The sequence below is a fragment of the Bombus fervidus genome, chromosome 15 (assembly GCF_041682495.2).
Source record: "Bombus fervidus isolate BK054 chromosome 15, iyBomFerv1, whole genome shotgun sequence".
Classification (NCBI taxonomy): domain Eukaryota; kingdom Metazoa; phylum Arthropoda; class Insecta; order Hymenoptera; family Apidae; genus Bombus; species Bombus fervidus.
Genome location: NC_091531.1, coordinates 8,991,289 through 9,015,404, shown reverse-complemented (window position 1 = coordinate 9,015,404; position 24,116 = coordinate 8,991,289). Strand labels below are relative to the sequence as shown.

Here is a 24,116-nt window from a genome sequence, read left to right as displayed (position 1 = left end):
AATGCAACTCAAAGATTTGAAAATAATACCTTAATCGATAAGATGAGTTTCATAAAAATTTATTAAAATATTATTTCAATGAATTTGATTTTGTTGGAAATTCAATTTGTGCATTAGAAAAATCGATAAAGCGCTACCTAAGTAACATTGATCGCAATCAATATTTCTTACATAATGTAAACGTGTTGTTTTATACCATAAAATTACATTTAACTCGTGTTTTCCAAAACATCTGTTAAGATAACAGCGATTACGATCGCGAGAAATCGAGTATCTTTATCAAGGTGGGATTATCGATTTATCTAATCGAGTAAACTTCGTGTGAATATCGTTTGTAACATTTTGGTTGAAAAATTAGCGTCAATTATAATCCAATCAACCTTCAAGAGTCGTTGATCAAAATTGGATCAAGTTTAATCGTCTTCCAACGATCGTTCATCAGTGCCTCGTTATCCGCGAGTTAATGCGAATTATAAAGCAATTAATTGCGAAAAGTCGATCGCGCTTTCGTTACGTTAACTTTCGATGATCGATAAATAAACGTTTCCGATATTGATCGATCTATGCGCGTTAATCTGGATCAACGAATGGATCCGAGAAAATATAGTAAATCCTCATAGATAACTCGAAATTTTTACCTAAGTGTTCTTTGAAAAATCTTCTTGAATTGCGTCTCATTTTGCGACTGTTTCAATCGTTTTATTCACATTGAGACAATTCATTTTACTATGAGTAGTTAAAAACGAATAAAAGACAATTAGAATCTCTGATTGAGCTTCCTAATCTCGATTCATGGAATCATTTGCACACAATCAGGTTTTTATCGATCGTAAGTCAATCAATCTCGCGATTTTTTTTTAGCATTTCTATAGATTTGTCTATTTAGGGATTATTTTGAATTGCGTTTCGTGTCAAGTATTCGATTAGTAATATTAATTCATAATTCGCAACATTGTTTAGCTCAGTTTCCTAGAATTTACTACAGTTTGCAAAGTCCCTAGATCAAATTTCTAGAAAGAACACTTCCTGCTAAGCACTCTAGTTTATTTATAATAATCTATAGACTGAATTTTCTACGACTGAATCTTTCAGAGAAACTCTAAACTCTATTAGCTAAATAATAAATCTCGATAATCAACAAATTTATAATTTATCTCATCCTCTTTCGCCCATCATCGGCTAAATCCTTCCAAAGCTTAAATGCCTCGTGTACTGCAAGAAAATTAATAATACTAGTTCTGCCATTACAGTCTCTAAACTCAGTTTCCTAACGTACATAAGCTCAAAGGCTAAGCTCGTCTAATCTCCCAACAGTATATTAGTGGCAAAAATGTCCAAGCCATACTCAACGATTCACCCAACTTCCTCGTGCTCGCACTATTCAATGGTATGAATAGCATTAAAATCCTCGATACGCAATTTTAACTAATTATATTCATAATGTTAAGTAGTATATTTTTAATATTTTGTATACTTCGAATTTTCCATAAATGCGTAAAAATCGGTAATCATCAGCGATGATTTACATCGATTCTAGGGAGTCTTCTGAAAGTCCCTAGCACCAAAAATCTACTCAATCAGCAGTGATTTACGCGGTCTCTAGAAAGCCCCCGTAAAGTCCCTAGAATCCACAGTCTGCTCATCAACAGCTATTTACGCAGATTCTAGAAAGTCTCTAGAGTGTCTCTAGAAGCTTCTAATCCGAATATCGATCTCGATTCGACAGGTTAGCAGCTGTGATAATCATCGTCCACTTACAAGTCTCTCTTTGGCGATGACTCGAGGCACTGTTCCCAGAACACAGCCTTCCTGGACGGTCGCATCCGGAGAGCGCAAGCAGATCGAGTGCGAGGGAGCCCTGCAGACATCGTTATAACCCCTCCACCGGCCAGGGACGGGGAACTCATTCCACCGCCGCATCTTTTTAGGCCGCCAGTGGACGTCGGGGAGTCCATTAAGCCTCCACTAGACCCAGACATCGTTAGATCCTCTTGCTGTGCGCCTTCAACCACATGTCAACTCGTTGTCCGCTTGGTCTCTTCAGTTTTGCATCATTGCAGGTGGTAAAGAGTCTTACAGTCGCTTCAGCAAGTGGTTATAGATGATTGAAGTGGTGTAATTAGGCGATTTACGTCCTCATGGATGTAAATCTTGGTTCTTCGTGAGTGTCTTTAACTGTGGGAGCTTTCGTTCTTGAGGTACAACGACTTGAAACGATTATGGGATCGTTAAGAGTCACACAGTCTGATTACTGTGGCTGAATTAAGAGACACAGTCGGTTTTGGCATGTGAAATTAGGTTAAGGTTTAGAGTGTTACATACATTTGTTTTAATGTGTTCCTATTCTCGATCCCCTTTTTTAGTTATTCAATTGGAGAATTATTTGTCTTGCAAAGTCTGCGAAGAACACTATAGCGAGGTCTGTGTGGCGATGATGCACTTGTTGATCGAACTTTTATTTCGTAGATGTTCTTTTAAATTCACTTGGCACGTCATTGACGATTCATGGTTGACTATACACTTTCACGGACACAGTTTTCACAGAGAATATCACTGAATTGTCCGATTCGTAGTAATTCTCAAGATGTTGAAACACCTGGTACGAAAGGTATGAAATATTTAATAACGTTGCAGCATGCATTTTTTATTTTCTCACCCCAATGTTATTTTAAATCCTATATAACTACTGGCCAGAGAACTGACACTGAAATTGAAGTTTCACTTCTACTTCCTAGCTGAGATTGTTTATTCGTAAGAAACGAGCTGCTACGGCAACTTTTAGCACTCTAACTTTTCAACAGAGGAGTGTTTCCTTTTTAAAGAAAACTGAAGCAATCTTCTAACTATGGAATTCTTGTTGAAACTAAATATGAGTGAAATATGAACTCTTACGGCAATCGTGGCATTCTAACTTTTTAGCAAAAGCATATTCCTCGCTCTTTTAAAGAAAACTAAAGCAATTTTTAGCGTTCTCTTCCGAAGAAGATCCCACCGTTTAAAACTTATTTATCGAGAATTGCCGAACCGAACATGTTTTTAACAAAACGATCAGAAAATAGTCATCAGACAAACCATGGAAACACCTACATTTCCTGCAATTACTAAGATCTATCTGACCTCTAAACTCCTTCGATCGACTGGAAACCAAAGTTTGCTCGATCAGGACTAAAACTTCATTGGCACGACGATGAAGAAAGGTTTTTAAATTTCGTTTCCTAAACAGCAACTTCCAACGATGGAAACTTGGCAACAATTGCGGACAGAACATCGTTCTATTTAACGATACATCGAATGAAGACCAAATACGGAACGGTCGAAGGAAGAGAAAGGAAAGGTGGAACAAACGCTGAAACGAAATCAGGTTCAATCTTCTTGTTATTCAGGCTGGAGGTTGCGAACGAGGAGCAGCTTGAATTTTTGTTTACTCACGCGGAGACTTCATTAGAACGATTGAATTTCAAAAGCCAGTTTGTTGGAAAGACGAGCGGGCGTCGCGGTGCTTCTACAAATTGCGTGTCGTCTGAATTTCAGATTGTCAATGAAATTGCCGTCATTTGAAAATCATCTGCCCGCTCTACTTCTATGGAAACGAGGCAATTTAGTCCCCTTTGCCGCTATCAAGTCGCGTTTTCAACGAGCCTTTCCCAAACTATCTTATACACAAAGCAACGTATCTTTTTCCTCTTTGTTGTTTATTCATTGTATCCGCGATTTATGATTTATGAGAGAGATAGTTTCCTTTTAGACTCTTTTTTCCCCTATCAAATCGCGATTCTAACGAACCAGTTATCTCCCTTCTTGCCTTCTCCTTTTACTTGTATATTGCTACTATATACTTGATATCCATTCGTAAATATTACGATACTTGCGAACGAACTTTGGTATCTTCAGAAAATTCTTAGAAACCTTGGGAATTCTCATCTCCTGTGATAACCTTATATTGGGACGTTTGTGAAGAGTTTTAAAAATATACGAAGAAAATTGAGATTTTTTGCTGAACCTTTAAGAATTATTATTTTTTACGATAGTTGAAGTTCCAAACAATTCATTCAATACGTTCAATGTTACGAGGATAATTGCGACAATTTGACGCAACGAAAATTAATTTTCTTCTGTATTTATATCTATCAGATTTTTCTAGGATTGTTCATGAAATATTTATTCGTTACTGAACAACGAGGCAATTTTGCCGGATGCAGCGGCCTGTTGGGCTAACTGGGACAGCTTGACTAAACGAAACTAATTAATCCAAAGCTTTGTTGGCAAAGCGTCTCGTTATCTGCCAAACGATGCTGCGATACTAAATCGAAACGTTGTCATTCGCCAGCTTTCGATTCCTAAATTTAACGAAGGTCCTTCGCCATGCAAGTAGCAATTTCGAAGACGAAATACGTTGTCTGCGATAAATCAAGAATTTTCAGCTTTTAAGTTAAACAAACTGCCTTGTAAGTCGTCAATTTTAACGATGAGATACTCTTCCTAAAAAAAAGTCCGGTTTCAAAGGTTTCAAAGAAATTATTATGATGATTTAAAACTTTGCTGCGAAGAATTTGGAAAATAAAAAGTTAAGACGAAGCGGTAAATGAAATTGAAATACGAAACTAAAAGTACGATGAAAGTTCGAACGAAACGTAAACCTTTTTAAATCAGGCGGAATTTGTTTTTTCTTCCTTACAATATATCCGCGGAGTTGATAATAAATTTAAATACCGTTAAATAACCAGAAAATCGAAGTTACGTTTACAATTTAAACGAAGAAATTCCACTTTGCCGTGTCATAAATGCCACTCTCATATTCTACAACGAATGTCAAAGCTTCCGTAGTTTCGTGACGTGCAACAACGACGCAGAAGAGTATCGTATTCTCGGCGGAGCTGCGTGCTTCGTTGAAACCGGAAAAACCGAGAAACATCGCGCGCAGCGTTCGTATTGTACGAGGAGACAAACTTTCTTTGTTCCGCCATATTTCGAATTCGAAACGGAGCCTCACCGTAGAAATAGTCGAACAGATAGTTTGACCAAACTTTGATTATGTTTGATTCCATTACGACGCGGAATATCGTATTTGTTACGTGTAAGAAAGTATCACTGGTTCGACTATGGATGTTTACGCATTTAAGGTGTGTTGCAACGTGCAAGCGTATACTTCCAACTCGCTATACTTCGAACAGTTCTTATTAAACTGCCGATGTTTACGCAAATTCGCATTTACGTACTGTTTTCTCTATGTAACTCGGGCGGCGTAAAGTTTTTCCGGGTAAAATGGGGTGGCGAGTGGAAAATTAAAACATTATGTAAATTACGAGCGTTTCTGTAGATTGAAGTTTCTCATAAATGAAGTTATCGTAAGTTAGTTGTTGTAAGACAGCAGATTCCCTGAGATTTATATTATTCTTGAATAAAGTTTCGTATTCCCGAAAATTGTATTCGATTAAAAAATTTCTCTCGTTGGAAAGGAATTGGAAGATATAACGGGTGATCGTAATATACAATACAATTTCGCCAAACGAAATTAAAATACGACACGATGTAACAATAAACGAGCGAGTAGCTTGCGAAATGAACATTAATTTCTTGTTTCTTCGATAATGCATCGAGGCCTAATTTCATCCACAATAGCCTGCTAAAGTTAAACAGCCGATGGTCTCGAGCTGGTCGATACTTTTTTATCAAACTGTCGGAAATGTACACGTAAACAGACAACAATATACAACGCATTCCAGCAACTGGTTTCACATACGATAAAATTAATTTCCGATGGCCAAGGAAAACCGGTATTCAACGATGTTACCCAGTGCATTTGTTTTCGAAGAAGTTTCGAGAGGAATTTCGAAAAAAATAAATCGAGAATAGAAACCAACGTAAGCAACGAACTCGCGTAAACACGGAATCATCGATCGATGGATCAACGAATTTTTAACATCGAATAACAACATTTGTATTCTTCGACTTATTGTTTATTTAATTTACATTCGATTCGTACGTCCTTAAGAAGATTCAGACGCAATTTTTATCATTTTTCATCCAACGAAAAAAAAAGAAAGACGATTCTGAATAAATGGAAATTTTGTTACAATAAAAAAAGTTATCGTTATAAACAGTACACGTTAATAAAAGCAAACTCTATAAATATTTCTATGAAAAATCTGTGGATAAACTTTTCAATAGTATCGTCTATATGGAGCTGCACGATACAGCGATTTCAATGATCGAAGCTCTGTTGGATACCATTAATTCACTGGTCTGTGAATTCGCGTGTACGTGTTGTACGTGCAGTTCGCGTCTATTTTCATGGAAATTTCGCGCGGTGTGAACAGCTAACGGATAAAACGCGTGGCCCTTTCAATAGACAGATTGAACACCCGCGAGCCTTTTGAAATTTATGAAAGAACATAAAAATCAAAGAGAGTAATTAATCGAATTATTACACACGCGGTAATTTTCAGGGAATCGGAGAGGCCGAGACAGAGCGAATAAATTAAAGTGGAAACGTTTCACTTTTATTTATGAGAGAACGTAAAAATGGAAAAGAGCAATTCGTTGAATTTTTATAAAGAGGTCGGGATAAAGCGAGTAAATTAAAGTGAAAATGTTTTACTTCCATCGAAGGTGATGTTTACGATCAAAGAGTAGGGAATTTTCAATAGCCTTTTCAATCGGTTTCAACAGCACGACGTTCAATTAATATCCGTCAATCTTACTCGGAAAACAGATATGTTTGTAGAAATACATAAGAAACATCGTTTTTTTAAACAATTCTGATTTCACGGTCTAAAGATTACAAGTCTTTTCAAACGAAATAACGAAAACTAAAACAACATCGTTTTTGTATTTTTCTATTGTCTTTAGTCTCTTGTTTATTTCTTCATCTTCTCAATTATTTATCAAACAGTTCCAATCTCTTCAAATTACTAGAAACAAATCTATTTTCATCGAACCATTAATTTCTATCAGTTTTTTTTTTCTCACAAATATTTATTTATATTTGTTCCTTCGAAGTTATCAATTTCCCCCAAAATCGTCCTCTATCTTTCTTCGGGTTTTTAAACCTATCCATCAAAATACCCCGAACTGCTCGGTCAGATAAAAATGCATTTACCTTTCGTCCAATAAATCTGTCGATTTCCTCCGCAAAGATAACTCGCGAACCCTTCGTTATATCTGTCCGTACGTTGTTATCAATTTTTTCTAAAAATTCTCTCTCCTTCGTCTTCCTTCCTCTATTTTCACGTGGACAAGAATTCTCTGAGTATCGATAATTGATTATTAAATATCATCGTATTTCCATCACTGAATATCATCTTCACTTAAACTCGAAGTAAATAATATATCTAGTTATTCGCGGCGAAAATTAAGTAGCAAGTAAGACGGGACTGATAACTTTCGGAATGAAATAACAAACCATGTTAATACGCTTCAAGGATCGTCCACGAAATTCTTTACGTAAGGAATTCGTAACGCAATCGAATGTCCTCGAGGATCCGGTTGCTGGATCGTCAATAAAAAGGAATCGAGGCTTCCGCTACGGTTCGTTCGATTACAAAATCATCTCGTAACGCGTTTCTTTCTGCATCCAAGGGAAACCAGGAGAGAACAAGAGAAGGCTGACCTTTCTCAGTATTGACGTAATTCAAGAGGAATCTTCTCAGACTATTTTTCACGATCGTTCGATATCGGTCTACAAACGCGTTTAAACCTATTTCCGATTATTCAAAGGTACACGACACTCATAATGGTACTTCTGAATCCATTTTTCTTTCTTTTTTCTTTTGAATCAACGAAACGAATCGAACGAAGTTAAACGAATTAAATGGCTTTCCGATTGTCTTTTTTTTTTTAAACTAGCATAAAATAGGTTTAACGAAAAGAAATTTACCGTGTAATTTTGTGTCAATTGGTATGCATTGACGATGTGTTCTTGAATTTTTCAAGATATTTTCACTGACGTTACGATGACCGATAAAATTAATTTTATTCTTGCGATAGATATAGGGATTATTAAAAATATTCGCTCAAGTATAGTTATTGGTATCGTTAGAAAAATGGATAGTAAGTATAGCAAAGCAAATTTGATGTATAAATGATTATTTGATTATCAGAATTATGGTCACAACGAAATATGTAAGAAATGTAGTAAACAAAATGTTGTCGTTTCTAAATTAGGGAAGAGCTAATGAAATTCAGAAATTAGGTAAAATTCTAATTCGAGAAACGGAAGCAATATTTTCTCGGATATTTACTCAAGAATTGCCAACAAGTATGTAGTAGGAAGCAACAGTGGGTCAGGTGCTTGGTGAAGTTATATCGCCGCCAACTAGAATTACATAATGAGCGTGATCTATTGGTATTTCGCGGCCAGCCAGAGCTTCGAAAATTTATCTAACATTGAATTCTCATTATCCACAAACGACACTTCGAATATTATTCGAATATTTGTTATATTGGCGAAAGAAAATTGAAATACCATGAAAAATCAAATATATACAAATTGTACAATGGTTGTGACATTTCCAATCGTCTCGCTAATAAATAATTAAGTTGTTAAATCGTCAAACTGGCCGATTCTTAAATTTTCAAAGTTTCCAAATTTCCCTCTCGACGTATTACAAATATTTTCTCGTCGAATATCGAGTCCAAAAAAAAAAGCGAATTAATTCGTAATTTCACAATTTTTATCTGCCAAAATGATACGAAATCTGTCTTTTAAATACGAACTTCAAGTATCTGAAGATACGATAAACGTGCACGCGCCGAAATCTTGCCGATATCAGTTCTTAACCTTAACCATTCTGATAACGTTTCATTCGTTTAGATATCGTACGATTGTGCAAGAAATTTGAAAAAACGCCAAATTTCTTCCTTTCTAGATTAAATTACCATTAAAACGCTATATAGCGAAATAAAATATATGCTAATAATAGAATACTAATAACTTAATAATATAACGATATTATAATAATTTACTCTGATATCGTATCGAATATCACGTAATAAATTTGAGGAAACGTTCGATCTTTCCTCGAGTTAATCTCAAATCGAATCGCGTAAACCTATCGAAAGTCTCAATACGAGTCTCCGTTTAGACTGTCCGTAGTTGAAACCATAAGCTTCTCTTGCATCATCTTTCTCACTTTGCCATCTCTCGTCAAGCAGATACATTTTGTTATAGAAAATTAGGTCAAACTTGCGTATCGGCGTTTTCCGTTTAAACACCAGAGAAGCAGTTCCAAAGTTTCGACAGTTCGATTATCCTTTAATCCGATTCAATGGCTCGTATCAGCCATCGCGAACTTACAAAATGGATCCATCGATCAACTCGTTACTTCCGCGGAAATATTTGTTGGGGAAACGATTGGGAGTAAAAATTTGGTGGAAAATTCGTGGGAGGATTTCGTGGAATGTTGTAAAGAGAAATAAGGGACGCCTGATAAATCGGGTAGAATTAGAAGAATTTCGTCGAATTTCCACAAATTCCGCGGAATTTTGCTTAATTCGTAGCAATCTTGCGGAATTTCGCGAAATTTGTAGAATTTTGTAAAATTGTGCAGAATTTCCAAGCCGCGATTCACCAACGACTTAAACAAAAACACCAATCTGCAATTTATCCGAAGACTATGGTGAAGATTCACCGTTCATCGAAGAATTCAATGGAACGTACACTGAGAAACCAGGTTATTCGAAAACCTCGTTGGAAAATTCAATCGCAATTTTAATAAACGTTCCGCTTAACATAAAACTGAGCGAGAAAGATTCAAAGTCGATAAATTATATAAAACTGCAGCAGAATAAACGAAGCAAACCGTATGAGAAGTTCGTTTGAAACTTCATTGGAACACTCGTTCAAACACTTAATTAATTAAGAAAAATTGTAACTCCGCCGTTAAGTGAAATGACTCACGAATCAACTTAACCACGAACTATGGTCAGTCGTGAGAACATTCAAGCTGGGAACAGTGACGAAACACGACGTTGTCATTAACTTGACGCCACGGTCGACCGATAAACGACTCGCCTAACGCACGATAAATCTGATAGGGGAGCGAGAGATTAGGGGGATTCGAGTACCGCAAGAGTGCTCTGAACACACGCTGATAATGATAATGCTTCGAGATACTGAAACCTGTTCCTATACCAATTTCATCGCCATCTTCGCCGTGAATCTTCGTGAATTGGATCGAACATAGCGTTCTCCTGAAATATCTGAAATCGAACCGTCTCGTACGATCGTTGTCTTTCTTATTTTTCCCTCTTTTTACGAGGCAAGAGAGACAAATAATTATTTTTCGTGAAAAAAAAATATAATTTGTACGTTTCACGTTGTTTTATGAGATAGCAATTTTCAAACGTTTCAGCAAAATTGTACCTTTGTTCGATCTTTCCAAAATATCGATAATCGTAACGCAAAGATCGTAATATATTTTCTACTTTTCACGAAATTGTATTTTTATTTGATTTTGGAATTATTTTACAATTAATTTTGCAATTAAACTTATACGTTCCTTGAACACTTGAAAAATATCGATCGTTGGAATGAAAATTAGGCCGGCGACGAAACCGTTTTCGTCTACTGCTAAGAAAGAGAAAGAAATCGTATGTATTGTTCATATATTCCTAAGGAAACCGAGAATCAGGGCAACATTGACAAACGAGCACGATTCTACACGAATTTTTCATTGCTTTTTGTAGTTTAACACGCGTGCTTTTCTGGTCAGTACGCCAACGTAATTTTGCTTTATCATGATAAATTCGAGCTACCGAAAAGTGCACGGTACGAATATATTTTTCCACTTGCGCGAATCAAAAATAATTCACAACGAACTTGCTGTTATTTATCGACCAATCTCGATAAAACTTTTCCTGAAATAATTTTCGCTCGTCAGCAATTATCTTTCTGCTTATAAATCGAATATATTAAATTTTCGAGTTTCGTCCTTGGCAATAAAAAAAAAAAAAAAAACAAAAAAATGAACGAGTTTAAAATATATGCAGATTTTGCGACACTTGGTCCGTTTAATTCTTCGTTTATCTATATTCGATCGTAATTAATTCAGCAATTTAACCAAAGATACTCGCTTAAATCAGCAACTCTGTCGCACGATTTCGCAATCTAATATAATTCCCCTTCCCATTCATCAACACCGGTAATTTAATAAACCAATAGCATTCAATAACCCGGTACATCTCTGCTCCTCTCATTTATTTTCATAACCTACTGTGACGCGCGATACCTGAATTTCACCGTACAACAATATTTGGACAGTCACACATGGACAACGTTTATGTCCATATTTTCTGCGTTACATAAAACATTTTGAAATTTCATTAGCGCAGTAGCGAGACCGGACTGCTATTATTACGTTAATCGAATTTGTAGCCAATCCGAAAACGAACGTCGAAACAGCAAGATATTTATCGCAGGAAATCAACAAACTCTGAAAAATTCATCGAAAGGCTCGTCGCGAAAGGAAACAAGAATTTCGAAAAGATTCACTAAAGAGCTTATCGAAAAAGCTTATCGAAATTTCTTGGTCGAAAGAACCAGTTGCGAATTATATTTGATCCGCGAAGCAGGAAATCTCACAGAAAGGGCTGCAAAGTGTAATTATACCGAGTGGCCATGCAAATTTTGCAACGTATCGAACCTGATGTAATCGACAGCTACGTTACGACATTTTCACCAATGTACAGGGATTCCATGGCCCTCGATTAATTTCGGCCGCAATCGACGACCTGGTCTAACCAGTTGCGCGACCATAAAGCACCAGGACTCGTATCCGCGTTCCAACGATCAATCGAGATCGAGCCCGTTGGAATGCTTTAACGCGGATGACACAGAATTTTCGTGGACTTCTTGGAATGTCAGGGAAAAGTCGGATGTAATTGCACGAAACTAGATGAAATAGTGGAAGATTTTCACGGAATTTGGCAATATCTGCCTGAAGTTTGATTACCTTGCCAAGACTTTGCAAAATTACGTGGAATTTCGGGAAATTTTCTAGAAATTCTTAGAATTTTATTTTATCGAAGTACAAAAGTTGGCGGGATTTTGCGAAATTACTTAACATTTTATTGTAATCTATAGAATTTCGTAATGATATAAAGTGTCTGAATATTTTGCAGAAATTTGTCGAGTTTTATAAAAATTCCACGTTTCCTAGAATTTTCAGGATCGTCTTAAAATTTCGTCAAAATTTATAGAAATTCACAGAGATAGCTAGAAAATTGTACCGTGCCAAATGTTTCAAAATTACGTAGAATGTCACAGACACGCGCGCTTTGTTTCCTCGATTTGTGCGAGAATTGACGAAATTGTGTCGGATCTTGCAGAATTTCAATGAGATATTCAGAGTTGCGCGCAATTATAAAAACTTCTGCGCTATTTTAAAGACGATGTGATTAACTTTTGCAAAACTTTGTACAAGTTTACGAAATTAGGCGATATCTTGCACAAATTGGAGCGATTTCAACGGCAACCTTGTCACAGCTTCTCGCAGCATCGAAACTACGATGTGAAAAAGTTCATAAAATCTAAAATTCATTCGAAAGCATAGAATAAAAAAACAAAAAAAAAAAAAAAAAAATTCCGTCAGTGGAATTTACACGAAAAATTGAGAACTGGGTTAGAATAATTCGAAAGAGCTTTGATATTATATCCGCGCCATCTGCGAAAACATTTATTACGCAGATCGCGTTGGAAATTCCAAAAATACAGTATATATTCCCATAAACTCTGCGAAATTTCTGTTTAATAATCCAGAAAGCTTTGAAATCTACGCGAATCATCTTTCAATGTGCAGCCATCGAAATGAGATATTATTTTTCCATTCTGCGTATATAGTGGCTACAAAACTCAACATGTATATTACTGGATACTATTATAGTATCGCTACAACATCATTATCACACTGTACATCGCTATTATTTCATTTACAATTACATTTAGTTAGATCCAATTGTAATGAATTAAATAAATTAGAAAAATGTAACAGATATTGCGACTTTGTATCTTGAATCTTAAATTTGTACAAAAAGCTGAACCAATAAGAAGATGAGAGACTAAGTACGCGCATGAAAATTCTGTTTGTAGCCACTGTACGTTCGATCTTTCTCGATGATGCATAATGTGCGAATTTTGCGAAAATTTAACTCAGCGCGTTATACCTTTCATTATTTATGTACGTTTAACGATGTTTTTAACCTTTCGCTGTACTTTCTCACTCCACGCAACGCTAGTTTTATTTTTTTTTCTTTCTCTCTCTCTCTCTCTCTCTCTCGATTTATGTAACGACAGATATGAATGTTAATGCGCGTGCAGCGAATGCATATTTGATAGCAATTCGAACAAGAAAGAAAGAAAGAACGCCACGCATATGTATATAAATATTCAACGCTGTTTTAGGTCGCGTTCGTTGCATATTTATGAAACCTGTTTGGCTATTGCGAAAATCCGCCGTTCCCTCGAATTTAGACCATTGTTCCGCATATGTTTTTCCAGCAACGATATTCTACTCTGTTCTATGGCCGCTTCGTTTCCAACAGGTATCGGCCAATCCTTTGGCTGAAAATTTTATTTCCTACATCTACGTAGATACGCTGCTCGACCGGAATTTTATCGATGTATTAGATACAGAGATTCGAGAAAGTGTCGCAACACTCGTATACATTTACGAACGTATTATGTGCGTTATACTTGCGCATTTTGAAATTTTGCTAACACCGTTACGAAACACCGACATTATGTTAGCGATGGTAATGTTTGCGAGAGATCTGAAAGCATACATGGAAACTATAAAAGACATTTAAAGTGCAAATCGAGTATCGATTCTACAAGACGTGAGAGTAAATGACGAAATTTCGGAGGGTAAATATTGGAACATGTTCAATAATATTATGTTATCGAATAAACGTGTGAAACAAAGGATATCTCATTTGTACGTTGGAAGAAATTTTCCAAAAATTTTAATTCCTTCAATTAAATCCGAGTAATTCGATGTAAATTAATTGAATTGAATAGAATATTCTTCGTAATATTGTACAATTGGCGCGTTTGTCGATGAAAATATTAAATTACCAAATATTACCAACGGAAAGAAATTATAATTAACAAATGTATTAATTGTACAGGTTCGCCAGAATATAAAGCAAATTCCATCGTTATAGCGTTCATCGATTCGCATAGAGAAAGAGATTTGATCTAGGATACGTTCGGTAATTCTGAAAACGGTAAACGTAGCATTTCGTCGAATATCGATCCAACGATATTACGTTCACATCTACGCTATTCGGTCTGTACAAACAGAGCATCTCCAATTATGATTGATTGACTGATCAATCTCTACAAATAGGAATTTCCAATTGGTAATTATCAAACGATCAAATTTCTCATGTCTGTAGAAGCATAATATCCTGCAGGATATTAATGTCACGAATGTTAATTTTCTAATCGTTTCTTGACCAGTTTCTTCAGAATTATATAATACTCGATAATCATCGATACGATAAACCTGGGCTAATTTTGAAGAAGTAGTCAATGGTATTATAGTTCGCCAAAGATCATTCCAAATAAACTATAGCACGTTTGTAGATAGCTTGCTCAATTTATAAATAACGACTTGAACGTTCTGAAATAACGCGACGATGCGTTGCAAGATACAACACCGTCTTCGTTCTTCGTATGAAAAATTGCAGATCTTCGAACGATCTAAATTTATTCCTACCGATAGCGTGATACAACCTTCAAAACCAGAAAAATCGAATCGAATTTCTTTGAATAATTGTTCAAACAGCGTAAATCCAGTCCTCGTCATCAAACTCCCGTAAATAGTATAACACGATTTTTAATATCACAAAGATGAGAAACCTATATTTCTAGCTTGGTCCACAAAATCATTCCCACGTTTCCTATAAAGAGAAGATTAGGGATTCTCGAATAACGTAGATCCAATCTGCGTTATCCGAATCTTTTCGATCATGCGTAGATGGCAGGATTTTCAAAATCACGAAAACCACAAGAAAAATCAATCTCCTCTACTCCGATAATTGCTACTTTGATCTAGGAAACCAAAGAACGAAGAATCTGCCAATTGAAATGCAGTTCGCGTTATCAAACTCCATAAATACGACACTCCAAAGTCACTGAAAATCAAATTAAAGATCGATCTCTCTCAATGGCCGATTCTGCTATAGAACATCATTCTCATCCTTGCTACGAAGAAGAAAAAAGAGAAGAAAAAAAAATACAAAATCCTCAAAGCTAGATCCAGTTCGCGTTATCAAATCCCATAAATAGCACGTAACGTGACCTCGGAAATCGAAAAGATCGCGTTGGAAACCCATTTCCCAGATCCCTAAATCCCCGAAATCCCGCATCTTCATCTTTCACACGTCCCAACCAAAACATCACAGTAAGAAAAAGATCACACCATCACGCAACGTGAACATTAGCGAGGCTCGTTGCACGATCAACCGTGTCCCTGTCAGGCTCGTTGATCACGGAATGACCGCGAGGTTGCTCGGAAAGCGGTTGAAAATCAATTGGAAACTGCGTCGTTCGCGCGATCCAAAGCAGCAGGGACAGTTTCAAGGACGAGTGTACGTGGCGCGGATCGATCGAACGCGCTTGATCGGTCAATCGAATGTCGTATCGAGACGCGTTACGCGTACACAGGAAGCGGAAACGGAGCGTTTGATTCACGTGACGGGAACGCTGGGTGCACTGGCGTCGTCGGATACCTCGTGTTCGTCGCGACGTCCAACTGGCCAGGCTGATCTGCTTTCGCCGAGATTTCACCGCCAGGCTTAGAGGAAGGGGCGCGATTTGCGCGGGAAACTTGCGCGCCGCGAACCTCCACTTGTATCTGTCCCCCTTTCTCCCACTCTTTGGTGCTGGGTTTCGTTTGATCTTTTACTCGTGCAATCTTTTTTATCATCCTGGTTTTACTCGAGAAGCTACAGTATCGTGTACACGTTCGAGTCTGCGTATCAAACTTCTCGAGACCAATTTTTCACGATGACTACGCTAACGCTATAGCTTCGTATATGGTTTGTTGAAACTCGAAGGAAGAAAGATGTTGCAAATGAACATGCTGGACAATTTCTGTCATGGAATCGTATGTAACTATAAGTTTCGGTGACGTGTCTTAGACTATGCCTTGTATTAATCTCGTAGAAACGTGTTTTTCTTTTTTATAGTGACCAAAGTAACGTAATGGTCTCTACTACGATTCGTTGAAATTTGAAAGAAGAAATAATTTAAAAAGAACATGTTGAACGATTCTTATTATGGAATCGTACGTAACTATAAGTTTCGGTGACGTGTCTTAGACTATGCCATGTATTAATCTCGTAGAAACGTGTTTTTCTTTTTTACAGTAACCAGAGTAACGTAATGGTCTCAACTATGATTCTTTGAAATTTTAAAGAAGAAATAATTGAAAAAGAACATGTTGAACGATTCTTATTATGGAATCGTATGTAACTATAAGTTTCGTTGACATGTCTTAGACTATGCCATGTATTAATCTCGTAGAAACGTGTTTTTCTTTTTTACAGTGACTAGAGTAACGTAATGGTCTCAACTATGATTCTTTGAAATTTGAAAGAAGAAACAATTTAAAAAGAACATGTTGAACGATTCTTATTATGGAATCGTATGTAACTATAAGTTTTGTTGACATGTCTTAGACTATGCCACGTATTAATCTCGTAGAAACATGGTTTTATTTTTTACAGTGACCAGAGTAACGTAATGGTTTGGTAACTATGATTCGTTGAAATTTGAAAGAAGAAATAATTGAAAAAGAACATGTTGAACGATTCTTATTATGGAATCGTATGTAACTATAAGTTTCGTTGACATGTCTTAGACTATGCCATGTATTAATCTCGTAGAAACGTGTTTTTCTTTTTTACAGTGACTAGAGTAACGTAATGGTCTCAACTATGATTCTTTGAAATTTGAAAGAAGAAACAATTTAAAAAGAACATGTTGAACGATTCTTATTATGGAATCGTATGTAACTATAAGTTTCGTTGACATGTCTTAGACTATGCCATGTATTAATCTCGTAGAAACGTGTTTTTCTTTTTTACAGTGACCAGAGTAACGTAATGGTTTGGTAACTATGATTCGTTGAAATTTGAAAGAAGAAATAATTGAAAAGGAACATGTTGAACGATTCTTATTATGGAATCGTATGTAACTATAAGTTTCGTTGACATGTCTGAGACTATGGCATGTATTAATCTCGTAGAAACATGGTTTTATTTTTTACAGTAACCAGAGTAACGTAATGGTCTCAACTATGATTCTTTGAAATTTGAAAGAAGAAATAATTGAAAAAGAACATGTTGAACGATTCTTATTATGGAATCGTATGTAACTATAAGTTTCGTTGACATGTCTTAGACTATGCCACGTATTAATCTCGTAGAAACATGGTTTTATTTTTTACAGTGACTAGAGTAACGTAATGGTTTGGTAACTATGATTCGTTGAAATTTGAAAGAAAAAACGATTGAAAAAGAACATGTTGAACTAGTCTTATTATGGAATCGTATGTAACTATAAGTTTCGTTCACATGTCTTAGACTATGCCATGTATTAATCTCGTAGAAACGTGTTTTTCTTTTTTATAGTGACCAAAGTAACGTAATGGTTTGGTAACTATGATTCGTTGAGATTTAGAAGAAGAAACGATTGAAAAAGGACATGTTGGACGATTCTTATTATGGAATCGAAAGACTGTAGGCGTCAGTGATGTGTGTTAAACTGTACATAGGATGAATGTTTTAGAGATGAGTTTCCAATAGCGACTACCGTAACGTAATAACTTGCACTGTAATGTATCGAGGTCTGAAAGACGAAATTATCAAAAATGAATATTTTAACTACCTTTAACCATCGATAATCGAACGTGAAAATAAATGCAACGTCATTTGCAACTGACAAATTTTTATCCACTCTTTGTGCCGCTTATCAGATGATTTTTTAAATTTAATTATTTATTTATTTCCGTTCCGTTTACTGTTCTACAAGGGACTTTAGGAAAATTTCTATGCATACTGTATAACGATAAGCAAGTTCTCGTTAACATTTTTAACATGGATACGAACATTTATCGCGTTCTTATACTTGACGTAACTGTTTCGCCCCCAAGGACGTGTAAAATATGGAGGAAAGTTGTCGAAGAGAAAGAAAATAAAGCAGAATAGAGTAAAAGCTAAGTGTATGTGCACTATGGTGCCGTATTATCGTAACGAAGAATTCTCAGAAAGTTAGGGAAAATCGTGAAAGCCGCAAAGTGGACGAAACTGACGAAAAAAACGTAAAAATACTGCGAAATGGACGAAGAAGAAATCTTCTTGGAACAGAAATTGGGAATCCTTCGGAAATCCCCGATTTACCAAAAAAAAAAAAACACCATCTTTGTATAAAAACACCAATCTTAGACGAGAGCAATTGGATTTCAGAACCGAAGCTACGGAAATCAAATCTGTTGGCTCGTCCAGTATTCCCAAAGTTTCTTGTAGAATATTAAACGGAACAGAAATAAATAAATAATTAAATTTAAAAAATCACTTGATAAGCGGCACAAAGACGCTAAAGAAAAGGTAGATCAAAATTTGCCAGTTGCAAATGACGTTGAATTTATTTTCACGTTCGATTATCGATCGTTAAAGCTAGTTAAGAAATGTTAATTCATTCGTCGATCTGTTTGTAGGGCCAGATCCATTGGATATGGAAAACAGATTACTTTGAGAGTGTAAAGAACGACGATAATTATTTTCTATGCTGAAAAGAAAAAGGGCAATCTACTTTCTAATTAATTTATACAAATCGCTCTTTTCGTTCTAAATGTTCCCACAAAATTGTCGAATCGTGATAAAAATTCTTCTAACTCTCTTTAAATTCTAAATCGCAAGAAACTTATTGCAAGAAGTTCGTTGCGAAACGTGAATTTAAGTTTCGAAGAACGTGGTATAAACGTTAAAATATTTCACGCTCGAATTATACAGTTGAAAGTCGATGACTTTTTGCTGGCGAATAAATCGAGAAAAAGATTGGAAATTATAGACGGACTATCGATTATCGCCGAAACTAATCGAAGGCGAAGAATAAGGAAGATAATATTTCAAGCCGGACGCTAAACCAACCTTCTACGTTTGTTCGTCGCTTTCTGTAAATGGGAAAAGTAAAGGAGATAAATAAACGAGCTTCCTACGAGAAAACGTGACGAGCAGACGCCAAGATAAACGTAGATGATCACTCGATAGCTTGCGAGGAACGAGCAGGATGTATAAGAACATTTCTTGAAAAAACGTTCCATCCAACAATCAATAACTCGATATGTGTAGATATATTTGAAGAAATACTTAATAACACGAAATAATTTATACTTTGTTTCGACTTGAGCCTCATCTGCTCATAAATTAGAATAATAAATCGCAAGAATAAATCTTCATAAATCAGAATATAATATTTCTTAATAGTCATTCCGCACTTTGTGTTTGCGATATTTCGCAAGACTAATTTCCATTTTTCTTATTGTGCAACACTTAATTCCGGTCGTTATTTTATCGACCTTCTTCATTTCCAAAAATTCGAAGAAATTTAATCCAAAAAATTTGATCCAACACGATCTATCCTCTCGAATATATTTGGAATATATCACAAAATTGACTTTCATTCTTCTCGCCGTACAACAGTTAACGATATGTGATTTTCGTTTGTAAAAATTCTAAGAAATTCGTACGATAAATTGCCATAATTTACTCATTCCACAGACATTATAACGTCGCAATTTATTCCAAAGAACAATTACTTTATAATTGGAAATTAAAGCAGCGATTTAACGTAGCCTATTATAACCTTCCCTGACACACCTTTTACTTTCCTTTTACTTTATTCCTCTTTTTCCAACTTTTCTAACTTTTTCTCGCGCGTCTCATATTTTGCTACATTTGTCCCAACTTTCTCGTCTTCTCTCGCTTCTCCGCATTTTCTCTTCTCCCTTTCGCTCTCTTACAATCTTTTATTTACCCACGTTAAATATTTCACTCTCTCCATTTACGAATCGCAGCCGGCCGCGAACGTTAATCGGCGAGTTCTGCTGCGTCGACTTAAACGGAAATGACACTCGAGAAACAGAATCACGAGAAACGATACAAATTGAAACGTTTGAGAAACAGTCGCGAATGGAAATGACTTACTTGTGTGGTAAACGAGCCTCTTGAAACATAATATATTTAAACGAGATCTCGTTTCATTTTTCTAATTTTGTAGGACGCATTTGTCGAATTGGCAATAACAGTCGAACAATTTATTCCAAAGAACGGTTAATGGTTATTTCGTGATCGAAACACGAGCCAACAATTATGTACGAATAATAATACATTAGCCTAATTAATTTGATTCGTCCTTGCAAGTTGGCTTTAGTCTTTAACAATTTTTTTTCTTTCTTTTTTTTATTAAATATATAATTTTTGATTTTTGTATTTCTAATTTAAAGTTTAAATTGCTCTCTCGTGTCGGTTGAAAATAATCGTGGCAAAGGATGACATTTGAAATATTTACGGCCCGGATTGTACCAGGAGGTCGTTCGATTCCTGATGAAACTAGCTGCAAAACTTGCGAAATGAAACGACATACTTTAACGTAGAAGATTTCACAAATTTTAGAAGAAATTAATTTCATAGCGAAATAAACCGGTGCAAAATTGATTTAATTTACAGCAAATTAAATTAATACTGATATACGTCGCGTTAAATTAACACAATCTCAAAACGCTTCACGCTAAATTCAAATAATCTCCGAATAATTAATCGTCGTATAAATCAATCGCGGAATAGTTCGGCGTAATCAAAATTCCAAAATGCTTAACGCTAAATGGAAATAATTCGGAAATACTTGAGGCTGGATCCAAGTTAGTCCTAAAATAAATCACACTGAATTGGAATAATCTTAAAATACTTCAGCACGAATAAAAATAGTCGGAGAATAATTCACACTGAAATAAACCAATCCCGAAATAATCGGCTCTAAGATAAACCAGTCCGAAAATAATTTACTCTCGGGCAAAATCAATCCCAAGACACTTTACGTTGAATGAAGATAATTCGCGAACACTTTACGTTAAATCGAAGTAATCCGAGAGCAGATCACACCGTTATTAATAAAAATAAATACTCAAAATGTTTCACACGAAATTGAAATATTCTGACAACACCTTACGCTAAATTAACAAAATCTTTCGAGTGAAATAAACGTCGCGTAAAGATTTCGAGAGATCGGGAATACGGTGTTACGAGAAACAAGAAGCAAACAAATGGCAATAAATTACAAGTGGCTATAAAGGTGGCGTAAAATCTTCGAAAAGTCGCGCAACGACATTGATTTCGCGAGAACGCGCAATGCTGATCGTTGACCAGCTGTTCTGGTCGTTCACGGAGAACGGAAACGGCTGTACTGGCGGACATTAATTCCCGCCACAGTGATTACCACGTACGATACACACACGCGTCTACCTCTATTCACAAATGACACTTGTCTTGACGCAGAAACTGGCTGGTCGTTATTTTAATGAACGCGTCAATCGGCCTCAATTCCACGGATTCTTCGACTGTAACTCTCTGGACCGTAAAACCGTCATCACGATGAGCGAATAGTTGTTCTCAAGGTCGAATTGAAAACATCATTCGCAATCCTGGGAAATTGACAGCTGTGGTTTCGTCGTAATGAACTTGTCCATTTCCAAGGTATTGTTCTCTTCACTCATGACAGTTTGAGTTTGGGTCAATTTCAATGACAATTTGCAAGATGATTAGAGTTAGGTGAATCGTTGTAAAATAACCGAAAATAACGAAGTTACTTTAGCGATCAATATCTTGTTAAGGAAATATGTTCGTAAGAAACTTCATTGAGAACATTTACATTTTTTTCTAAAAATCAGAGACCTCGAAGATCTTTGCAAAAATCTAATAATGATGTCCTGGGCGCAGTTATTTTAATATCTAACGCGTTTAAAAAAAGAAACGTTGTTTGTTAAGGAAATATTCCTAAGAAATTTCACGATGAAATTAACATTTCGTCTGTTTCTCTCTAGAAGAAAATCTAACGATGTTTTAACAACGTTTTAAACGCAATTATACGAACATCGTGCGAAAGTGTTAAAAAATTCAAAAGTAACGAGCACGTTGTAGATGCAATTATCGTAATATTTAAAACGATCTTGCAAAAACATCGTTTACGAATTTCGTTACTAAAAACGGATACTTTGTTACTTTTACCTGGCGTAATCAGGAAACCGACGAAAAACCTCGAAAGTGTAATATTCGATTTAAAAATCTACTTGGTAGCATTCGGAAATTTAGCATTTAAACACGTTTGACCAAAAGCGAATTGGCGACAATCACCGATCGTTGATCGATCGAAATCGGTTTCGAAAACGTGGATATTATGCAAACGTTGTTGGAAAATAAATCGCGCAGCGTATAGTGGCCGCACGAACGTGTCCAATCGCTGTTTTCCCATCGTCCATTGGTCAATATTGATTTTCCGGAAGGAATTCAGCTACAGCCACGTTGCACGCTCACGTTCCTAACATTTGAAAGCAACCTGTGACTCGTTAACGCGTGGAAAATAACTTTTCCTGATGTACACTTGACTGGGAAAAGTCTCAGAATTTTTCCAAACGAACGTTCTTTTATATCGTATGATAAACGTATTAAAAATTAAGAATAAAACGATTCTCTTTCATTTAATCACGTTCGATCAAAGTTTAAAAAAGATATCTGGTAGCCGTCCACAGTTGGAGAGAATTTTGAAAGAACATAGAAAAAGGAACGGAACATGGAAAAGAATTTCTCATATAAATTACCAACTTGTATCGGTAATGTTTGCTTTTCGTTTTTATTAAATCTGTTTTTTTTTCTCTCTCTCTCTCCTACTTTGAATAAATTACAAGCGTATTTGTAACTTTATAATATGTTGTTTTATGCCATTTACGCTAAGATGTAGAATCAGTAAAACGACTTTGAATTCAAATTAAACGCTGTTACTGCGTTAGACTCAAACTACGTTTCAATTTTCTCCAAGTCGAAAAACAAAACGTTCTACTCGCGTGTTGCGGCAATTTTACGAAGCTCTTTTTCTACACCTTGACGATACTTGCGATCTCTCCAACTTACATCGAATATTTCTTGCTATATTTAAACATTCGACAATGTCTATTCCAAGTATGAAACTCAAGTACTTACGTAAGTACTAACCTACACCAAATACTAAATAATTCAAACTGTTCGATTCACGGCCTACATATTTTATCTTCGAAATTGAGTTCAAACTACGATCCATCGAACGTACACCGAGATACCCGGGAAAATTTTCTTAATTCCTCTTAATTTTTATCAAATTCTCAGCTTAATACGCTTCTAACCTGTTTTCGTCGCTTTGATTAAAATATACGTTCGGGCAAGTAACAAAATGGAAATATTTTATAGAACGCGCGAAACACTCTCATAAAAATGTAGAAAATGCTCGAAATAAATGTGAATTTAAGAAAAGGAAATATCTCTCTACATATATGCGCTACATCGGACGATATTAAAATAATTTCTGAAACGATAGCTACGAGAATTTTCTCCTCCTATTAATCAATTTAATTATATGTTATTCGATAACACACTATTTATAGAAACGTACACGTTTCATTATCAATCTATAGCAACGCAATATTGTCAACAATGCTATTAAATTGCCACAAGGTTCTGCACAACGTAGTAATTAATCAAGCTCATCCAGCCTGATCGTCGTCATTATAAGAAACCACGAAACGGTTCACGATGAATAAACAAATTGTCTAGCCGAGGGAGGCACGTTTACAAGGACTTTCTCGATAAAAATTTATCATTTTTCTGTTTGCTTCGTTTTATTCCGTAGACGTGCAGCGTGTGCTGTTTAAATGGAAAGGTTCGCATATCTTCGGTTCGGAAAATACGAACGAAAAGACGAAAGTTGTTTGGCAAAGGTGAGTTCTACTGTACTTCTATCTGTGTTTCGCCTTGCAACGATTTTGAAACGCCCCGTAAACGCGGCATTACGATTATTCGATGGATAC

At 35.9% G+C, this 24,116-nt stretch overlaps 1 protein-coding gene and 1 long non-coding RNA gene across 16 annotated transcripts in view; one reads left to right on the top strand and one right to left on the bottom strand.

The window, feature by feature from the left end:
* Dnc (phosphodiesterase dunce) overlaps positions 1-24,116 on the bottom strand; it is a 367,304-nt gene that overhangs the window by 56,888 nt on the left and 286,300 nt on the right. The window contains exons 1-2 of one of the 14 annotated variants that reach the window (XM_072017683.1): positions 15,423-15,748; positions 1,759-2,596 (exon numbers count right to left, since the gene is read on the bottom strand). The exons of the other annotated variants lie outside the window; for them this stretch is intronic. Of the exons in view, the coding sequence (XP_071873784.1) occupies positions 1,759-1,979 (221 nt within the window). The 5' untranslated portion in view covers positions 1,980-2,596; positions 15,423-15,748. Of the gene's footprint in view, positions 1-1,758; positions 2,597-15,422; positions 15,749-24,116 lie in introns of those variants that run through there. 14 annotated transcript variants of the gene reach the window in all.
* Positions 16,350-17,423, top strand: LOC139994764 (uncharacterized). Of its 2 annotated transcripts, none has more exons than XR_011801715.1 (4): positions 16,350-16,469; positions 16,732-16,831; positions 17,094-17,193; positions 17,276-17,423. It is a non-coding gene; the product is annotated as an uncharacterized lncRNA (long non-coding RNA). The 2 variants fall into 2 exon arrangements; XR_011801714.1 differs by having other exon boundaries at positions 16,350-16,649.